General features: G+C 39.3%; 1 protein-coding gene across 1 annotated transcript in view; it reads left to right on the top strand.

Moving 5' to 3' along the window:
* tango2 (transport and golgi organization 2 homolog (Drosophila)) overlaps positions 1-9,468 on the top strand; it is a gene marked incomplete at its 5' end in the record, with an annotated part of 31,357 nt that overhangs the window by 3,404 nt on the left and 18,485 nt on the right. Inside the window, 3 exon segments of the mRNA XM_014018099.1 lie at positions 3,795-3,883; positions 5,864-5,983; positions 6,123-6,240. Of these exon segments, the coding sequence (XP_013873553.1) occupies positions 3,795-3,883; positions 5,864-5,983; positions 6,123-6,240 (327 nt within the window).

The following is a 9,468-nucleotide window of genomic DNA, read 5'->3' as shown; positions in this document are numbered from 1 at the left end:
ATAGAAAATTTGTTGCCAGTCATCGCAGCAAGTTCATCCTGAGGTCAGGTTGTGCAGTTCTCTTAGTTTAAAAAAAACTCAAGAGCTACAGTCTCCAGGGCTCTGTCAACATGTTCATTGGTCAAGTTCATGACAGAGCAGTTAGAGACAGAAGAGGTTTGTCTTAAGGCCCTGTCACACTATAACATTTTAGACAACTTATGAAACATTTGTACAACACTGAAGATGTCTAAGTTGATGATGACTGGAAGCCTCTTTTGGACCTATACATACTGTAATGCTAACAACTGATAGAATATGTAGCCAATATGAGTAAAACAATCATAACAAAATGTTCATAAGTCGGCATAAGTTGTCCAAAACATTATGTTGTGACAGGGCCTTTTATTTTGAAGGGTTGCCAGTAGAAACTCTCTTACCTAAAAAAAAATAAAAAAACAACAAAAAGGCCAACAACATGGTTTAAGTTTAAAGTTGTATTTGACTAAACTGTTATGGCAAAAACACAACCCACTGTTCTGATGTGGAAAAAAGTGAACCTGGGAAACCCCGCTTGTATATTTATGACCAAGCAAAGCTTCTGACGTTCCCACCACCAGCGTTTGATACTAAGATGACCATAAAAAAGATGAATATTTGTATGCTTCCTGTTTATCAGCACAGTTGTGACCTCAAAGGTACCAGCTGTCAGTGAAGGACCATTTTAGTCCATTATCGAGCAGACAGTTGAATCAGTACGAGGACAGTATGATCTCRGCTTCAAATACCTCGTCAGACCTTATCTTTTACAATACAAATAATAAGATTAAAGAAACAATGCTCCTTTAGGAAAACAAGAACAAATGGGAGATTTTAGGGCACCATAACCAGTTCTGAAAATCTGCAAACACAAACATTTCAGCTGTAGGGCACGGCAGTGGAGGGCAGATTATTGTGGTTTGTTGTCATTTTAGCTGCTGAATATTGGAGTCCTTTTTACAGTTTCTGCACTTTAGCTTTTTTTTTTTWAATAAATACTTTCACAGTGTGACCGACATGTCATGGTATGTTAGTTTATGTGAGTCATACCCTGATTACAGATGGGGCTGCTCAGCACTGATGCTAACGGGCTCAGAAGGGATGAATTCAGTTTGGAGTGTAACCTGCATCGTTACTTTTTTCCTTTCTTTTAAGTCAAACTGATATTTATTAGATCATGAGGATGAACCCCTCCTCCCATCATTACCCTGGTACACGAGTGATACACTCTTAAAGCAGATGTGTTAATATCTGCTTTAAGAGTAGCAGACTTATGTGTTTTGACACAAACTGTGTCAAAACTCAAAACAACAATTGTGTCTACATAAGGACAACACATTTTGTGTTCAATTGAACACATTTATTTTGTTGATAATTTGAACACAATTGCTGTGTTAAAATTATTAACACACTGTGTTTCTTTAACACAGGTATTCTGTTAATAATTGTAACACAGCAGTTGTGTTTAATAATTAGCACAATAAATGTGTTGTATCGAACACAAACTGTGTTGTCCTTATATAGAAACATTTTTTTGTAAAAACGTGTTAAATGTGGTAATTAGATTAAAGAAAGGAACTCCTGTTGTAGAAAAATAAACATTTATTGTAAACTTTTAACATTACAATTGACAAAAACAATCACATAGCATATTAAGTTCATATACTCAATTTGCTAAACCATTAAAAAAATTAATACATCTTTAAATTGTTTTACAGTTTAAACTTTCTTTGCCTTTAAAATAAACTTAATCTTTTWAACTTTTCTTTAAACAAAACCTATTCATCTCATTTCACAAAATACATTTTAAGCATAAACTATAAAACTCATTTAGGTTCTTAATACATCACATTAGCATTTCCTTAATGACACATTTTAGAGCATCTTTGACAATTTTGTACCTGGAATTCAAGTATAATCTGTCTCCTTGTATACTTTAATCAGCCACACAGTACACACTTCCTAGATTTTCATAGAACTGTTGTAATAATTCCTAGTTTGTCTAAAGAATGGTTTACTTGACTTCTAGTTACTTTTAGCCACTGACCCAAGTTTGCATCTAAAAAATGAAATAGTGCTAACATTCACGAGTTGGTGCTCCACATACAGTGTTGCTTAGTTCTCTTTGTAATGACTGAGTATCTACAATACATTTCCAATGATTACTCTGTAATTCAGAATGCTATTTTAATTGCCACACAATTCTAGATAAATCAAGGATTTACAAAAACTGCAAGGCATGTTTCATAAAAGTGCACACGCTTTGGCAGGTGGATTCCTCGTTGAATACTGGTTAGCTTTGATCGTTTTCTGCTTCTTGCGATGCCTCCCACATGATACAGCTGGCTGATTGTCGCCGTGAATGGAGATGCTTGCATGGGATCTGCCCCATAGGATCTGATGGCAGATGCTCTTCTTCTGTGCGGCGTCATTAGTGCTGGCTTTGTTTCCAGGAACAGTGGTGGCTCACACAGTGCCATGCAAAGGAGCTGTCATTAGCCTTTTGATACTCTGAAAGTGAGCCTTATTAAGACAGTTGGGTTTCTTTGCTTGCATTTCATGCGGCTCTCATCTTGAAAAATAACTTCACCACCACTCAGTGTGGACACGCAGCGATTGAAGCCAATCTGTTTCCCGCTTGTTTGCAACAATATATTATTTAGATTATATAAAGGTTAAATGAGTTGTAGCGGCACACACAGGTGTAATCAAAATATAGTTTCCTGTTTACAAAAGTCATATGGTAGACAATACTTTTTCCTCATGGCAAGGAAACGGTTCTGTTTTGTTTCATAATGTCAGGAAGCGCACTGGATTAAGTTAATATGTGCTATGCAAAATATAAATACCACCTTGCCTCATTACACCGCTCACAGGGACCTGCTAGTATTGGCTCGTGAAATTTAATGGCTGGTGTCGCATTACACACGGGCCACAGCGCAAGCTCGTTGGCCGTGAACATAATGGCGTGATTGCTCTCCGACTTACTCTGAATGATGAAACAGGTCAAAGTGTTGTGCAGCGCTTAACTGACGAGCCGGCTGTGTCTGTTCCATCCGAGGGATTTATTTCAAACCAGATCACACTCTTGTTTGGGCTGTTCACTCTAGTTTGGAGCAATAAATATTTGTGTCGCAAACATAAATTGGGATAAAACATCTGCAGAGGTAATTAACACGCAAGAAAAGACAGAAAAAGATGGAGGTGAGATTATGTGTCCACACAGGATGCACTCAGACAGCACGACCTGCAAACCTGTAGCCTTAATGTTATACTCTTAAAATAGTATTTATTGCCCATCATCATAAATGACAGGGAGTCATGTCATTGATCAGGTTTTGGTTTCTCAATGGTCGTGTTTGTTAGCAAAAAATCTCACAAACCACAGAATGGTAAGAGTTATGAGTAAAGATTTTGGACTGCTTCATTGGGATAACAGTGACAGTTATTGTGTTATTACTTTTATCTGTTTACTTTGAAATTAAAAGCTCATCCGGAGGATGATAAATTTGTTTGACATCAGATTGCTTATCAGTCTCCCACCTCATTAATCCTGTTGTCAAATATCTAATTCAAGGACAAATAAAGACCTAGATATTCTCTGTGTACACAATGAATAATTCTTTATCAGGTAATGTATAACTTAGAGGAGCTCTTTACTATAGAATGTTAATGCTAACAGATAGATCAGCTTTAAATTGTTGTGAAGAAKGAGCAAGTGAGATTTCCATAAATAAATATAACCAAACCATTTAATTTCCTTTGAATCTCCTCAGGCTAATTTTGGCTGCTAATAGAGATGAGTTTTACAACAGACCGTCCAAGGCTGCAGATTTCTGGGGGCCCAACAATGACATCCTCAGTGGTAAGTTGGAACATCTGTTATTCACTTCTCCTCMCCACACATCTATCCATACATCTTCCACTTCTTCCAGAGTTGAGACAGAATCCTGAGGTCACCAAACTGGTCTCCATCTGCCCCCTGGCTGCATCAAGAAATTCTATATAAAGGTTATGAACAGAATCGGTGACAACAGGCAGCTCTGACTGAGCCCAACWMCCACCCTGAAGGGGTCTGACTTAATGCTGGCAATTTGAACCAAACCATTGCACTGCTTGTAAAGGGACTAAATGGCCCATTTCAACAGACCCCCAATCCAATACTTTCTAAGCAACCCCCACGCGGTCAAATGCCTTCTCCAAATCCACAAAAACACATTTAGACTGGATGGACAAACTCCCATGGCCCCTCAAGGACCCTAGTGAGGGTAAAGACCTGGTCCAGTGTTCCAGGGCTGGTTTACCTATATTTATTAGCAGTAAAATAAATGTACATCCATGTAGGAGATGTTTTATGCAATTCAGTTCCACTAAAACTTGATATGAAGCTTGAATGAGGTTCCAACACGACATTTTAATGACTCTTTTATAGTAATGTTTGACTGCCTTAAAGATTCAAGTTTTAAATAGGTTTTCAAAATCAAGAAAAATCTGTCTCTTTCACCTCCAAATCCAATTCTCATCCAATCTGTCACACAACATCCCCACCCACAGTAAACTAAACCATTTTTAATTTACGGGTTCCCAGTTCACATTATAGCCAAGCAGAGGAAATCAATCATTTGTTGTTGCTGTTGTTTTACCTTTTTCTTCCTGCTGGAGAAGGAAACGCAGATGTAGCCTAGTTGTTCATCAGTCTCCTCTCGCCTCTGTAATAGAGGGGTCAGGACTCCACTAGTGGGTCCATAATTGATGGCTGTTTTTATGTGATGTGACAGGAATAAATGGCCCTGCCTTATCTGTAGGGCTGATGCGAGGTGGGGGAGCCAGTCGTGGTGGTGGAGGGCAGCAGCAGGACCCTGAAGGAGACATGGCCTGATGAGAAGGGAAGTTAGCAATAGCTCCCTGTGGGATCAGTGTAGCTTTCTGTCCACCTCCTCAGGAACATGACCATCTAGAAGAAGACATGCTTTAACTGATCACCAGGAAGAGCTCGAGACATGCCAAGWTGAATCATTTAATAATGAACCTACTTATTTTCATCCCTGTGAACATTTCACCTTAAGGGGAAGGGTGGGGGGGTGTATTTTCTAGACACATAGTTCAATTCTATACCACAATCAAGTAACTATGTCACCTTCAGTTGTTATGAAAATGCTGTATTTATCAAAAATAAATTTGASTTTGTATTATAGTCTATCTACAAATGCCTTGAAATTGGCCTCTGTCTCTGTTAGAACCTCCTACCATTTCAGACACTCCCAGTCCAGCATGTTTTCATAACAGTGCTTCAGGGGAGGGGTGCTCTGTGCTCTTCTGCAGACTGAGCTCCAGGGAGGAGCTTTGTACAAATAGGTGGTGCTTTGTACCAGCAAGTGTTTAGGCAGCTCCACATGACTTCCAGAGGAGATTCAAGGATTTCTCAAACATGAATGGATGAGTCAGAGCAACACTCTGGGTATGTTTTTGATGAGGGAATGACATTATAGCATAATGAAGCTGATTTTTGCATAACCCCTCTCCCCCACCCCCTTTAAAGAAGCTCGCGCTGTACTGCAGATGGGGAAATAAAATGTTGTGGTTCTTGTTCAGAAACAACCCAGGCCCCATCTGACATGAAAAGAAAGATAAAAATAGGTTCCTGATAGGAAATGGTGTATTTTTCATGTGTCCTCAAAAATTCACAATTTGCAATAGTTAATTTTGCTGATGAAAGACATTGAGGGACAGCTGTTAGTACACCGAAGTAAAGATGTTAGCCTTTTTTTTTTTTTTGTTATGTCCATGAACTCTGGCATCCATTTAAGCTGCATTTGTTAAACATGACTGTGCATTTGCTCACCAGGTCTGGACCTGGAGTGTGGGAAGGAAGGTGGATCCTGGCTGGGGATCAGCAAGAAAGGCAAGCTGGCTGCGATCACCAACTACTTGGAAGGACATCCTAACTCCGATGCACAAGGAAGAGGTAAAGCAGAATAAATGTCTTTTTCAGGTTGGACAGCTGTGATGATCAAATCTTTTGTGTTCATTTCGCCTAAATGTTCTGTTAACATTTCAACTTAGGAATAACATTTTTGCTCAGTTTTATCTTCTGCTATCTGCAGGATTTCTAGTGTCCAACTTCCTCATGGATAAGGATGTAGACAGCTACTCCTACATGAAGAAGGTGTCTGCAGATGGCYACTTGTACAACGGCTTCAATCTCATCACTGCTGAGTTCAAGTGAGTGATATTACCTTCAGATAATGCTGTAAATGGTGATTTAAAACAAAAGTTGTTATATTTGTGAGTAATTTTAATGGATGCATTTAGTCCCCTGAAGGTTGTAGAATTGGTCTCGTGTACCTTTTAGACATTTTTAAGCATTTTAACTCAGGCACGCTGGCTGAGATTCTTCACTACTTTAAAAACATTTTTGTTTGTTTGTCTAACCTGAATTGATAGAATTTACTTTGAAGAATTGTGGAATTCACTTTTAGTATTTTTTTTAGTATTTTTTAAATCTAGATAGTTATCAGAAAAGGACATACAATTTTTAAATCAATATGTGTTTCCAGACTTTGTTCTTTTTGTTAATTTTTTTAAGAAAAATCAATCTAATTTTCAAAATGAAATTCTCCACATATGCCAAACACTTTTTAAATTCAAAGATGGAAGCATTCAGCACCCTTCAGCTGTATGTAAAGCACTTTGACTTTAGCTGAGTTTAAAGGAATGCCATGAGTACAAATCATTTATATAACATGTACWGTATGAAACTCGCTAGGTCCAAGTTAGCTAATCCCTAAAACAAACACAGTTTTTATTTTCCTCTAAAATGCAATAGTTGTAGAACTTGAACAATGGGATTAAAACCATAAAYCCTGTGTGTGAAGTGTTTGTGTGTCTGCTTGTGCTAAAATATCTTATTTTTTAACAAATCTTGAAGAAAGTTATCAATGGAGCAACAGTGGCTCAGATGGTAGAGGTTTGTCCTGTTATCGGTGRGTTGCTGGTTCAAACCCTTGCTCTGTCTGTCTCAGTTGTTGTGTCGTTGGGCAAGACACTTCACCCTCCTAGGGTTGGGCAATATTGGCAAAAAAATTAATCACGATTAATTGTGRTATTTAGCCGATAACAATTAATTTGACGATTAATCCCCTGGAATCCCTTATGTCCTAGTCACACGACCAATTTAGTGGGAAAGATTAGCTCTTCATACAAATCTGTTCTAAATTGTCTCAAAATTACAGACTTAAGGCTATGCATCACATTTTAAATTGTGTTGRTAGATCAATAATTTACAGAACTTTTTTTAAAAATGTTCGTCATATTTGAAGCAGAGAGGAGCACCGAGCGGACTCTGCTTGCTGGCATTWATCGTATTAATCGTCAAGTGCCAAAAAGTAATYGATTAATGTTTTTCTGACGATTAATTGCAAACAATACGATTATGCCCAACCCTACACCCTCCTTGCCTGCTGGTGRTGTTCAAAGGGCTCGGTTGCATGCTGTTCCGCTCAATTCCAGTCTCCCTTCTCTGCTCCATCTGGGCTTTTTCCCACTGACAAGGATTTCTCTGGTAGAATCTCAAYCGGTCCAATCAGCAAACAGAAGGAGGAGTTGTGAACAATAAAACTGATTTTCTGCTCTGTTTTAGTCTGACTGTAGTTTAGCAATGGCAGCGGAGGAAATGAATGAAGCCATTCAGTTCATGTTGACAAGTCTTCCAAGTTAAACTCTTGCAAAGTCTGCAGCACTCGTTTGCAGCCATCTCGTTTGGTTCAGCACTCCTCTCTTCCCAGTAGGAGATGATTGTTTACAGCGCATGCTTTTCTGCTAAGCTTCTTAGCTTAGCTTCTTTCACAGACGAGTTGTCGCACTGCATACGTCATGGCCAAACATTAGCGATTGGGTGATATCAGATCCAGTCACTTTAAACTTCAACAGAGTCAACGCCTCCAACAAGAAATCGTTTCTAAATAGCCGAGAGTCCAAAGTGAAGAACAAGGGGCTGGTTTTTACCAGGCTAGGTTAATAACTGATGTGGTGTGAAGCACTTTGGAGTCCTTGGACTTGATAAAACTATCTATCTATCATTTACCATCAATAGATGTACACTGATAAATGGTTTATTTTTGGAGTCAGCCTGATTCAAGATGGCCGCCACATCTAATTTAGTTTAGCCAACACGATAATGGCTGGAACCTGGTCAAATTTATGGATATTGAGCTAAATTTGGTCTGTCAGTAGTTGATGGTGGTCTTCTTTGCATTTTCTGAGTGCTCCCACATTCCACGAGAGCTCAGTCTCTTGGGAAGGGTTTGTTTTTTTGCTATTCATCTTTGTACAGTTTGGACATCTCTAGGAGCTATAAGTTATTTATATCTTCCTGAGTGTATTAGGATAGTACTGTAGTGTTGTCTAAGTGTATATAATCTTCAAAATTAGATGTCTCTGCTATGTTTAGTTCACTCTACAGTTGACCAGTGGTGTTTGGTTTCTCCTAACTTCTGCTGTTTGAAATTGGGGAGAAATGACAATGAAGAGATGCAGACTTTTGCTGTGAATACTCAGGCTCCGTATTTATTTCCTGTCTTAGAGAAAAGGATTTCCTGACCTTCCTACAGGACAACAATCTCATAAAGTGTCTCCTGGAGCAGCTATAACTTTATAAAGTCATGCCATTCAAACAAAATATCTTTTGTCATTTTGTCTGTTTAATTTTTTTATAAAAGATTATTGAATTGACTCCTCACCCATTGTGTCTCATGTCCAAATCTAACAAACACTTTACATAAAGGCAGCAAATTCTGGACAATCAGAGGCAGGGAGAGAGACAGGCAGACAAGGCGTCACCATTACAGGGAAGGAAAAGGGGAAAATGGCAGCAGACTGCAGAATGTGGTTCACATCAGAAGTGAGGACACTCTGTGCTGAATAACAAAGAGATGGGGAGTCACGTGGACAGGCGAACAAGATGGCAGCTGGCTAACGGCTCTCCGTTCCCGACATGTAATTAGATGACTGTACTGTAGTAAGGGGCTTTTATTTGATACCGTTCTCAGCAAGTGAGGAAGTAGTTTAGGCTTGTGTGCTTCTTTTTCCGGGAAAAAGTACTTTAATCCTGCAATGGCCGCAACGAAACACTCAAAGAGTACAAGGCCGCATGTCGACCCGCAACAGCCCTCCACACGAGGAAGAACGGGAGGAAACACCTCCTCCTAATATAACGAATTTGTTCTCGGAAGTGGTTAAAATGAGTAACATGCTACAAAGCGTTGCTGCTGATGTCTCCACAATAAAGCAGACGACGTCGGAACTGAATGCAGCGGTGGCTGCAATGCAAGAAAGGCTAACGGAGGCTGAAACACGCATCTCCCGCTTGGAGGACACTTCGGAGCGGCTGCACACTGCAGTTGGTGAGAGAAGCAAGCTAATGGAAGCCATGCTGGACCGCATGCAAGCTCT

Source organism: Austrofundulus limnaeus, unplaced genomic scaffold, assembly GCF_001266775.1.
Source record: "Austrofundulus limnaeus strain Quisiro unplaced genomic scaffold, Austrofundulus_limnaeus-1.0 Scaffold183, whole genome shotgun sequence".
NCBI classification, from domain to species: Eukaryota; Metazoa; Chordata; class Actinopteri; order Cyprinodontiformes; family Rivulidae; genus Austrofundulus; species Austrofundulus limnaeus.
This window is presented reverse-complemented; position numbering and strand designations above follow the sequence as displayed.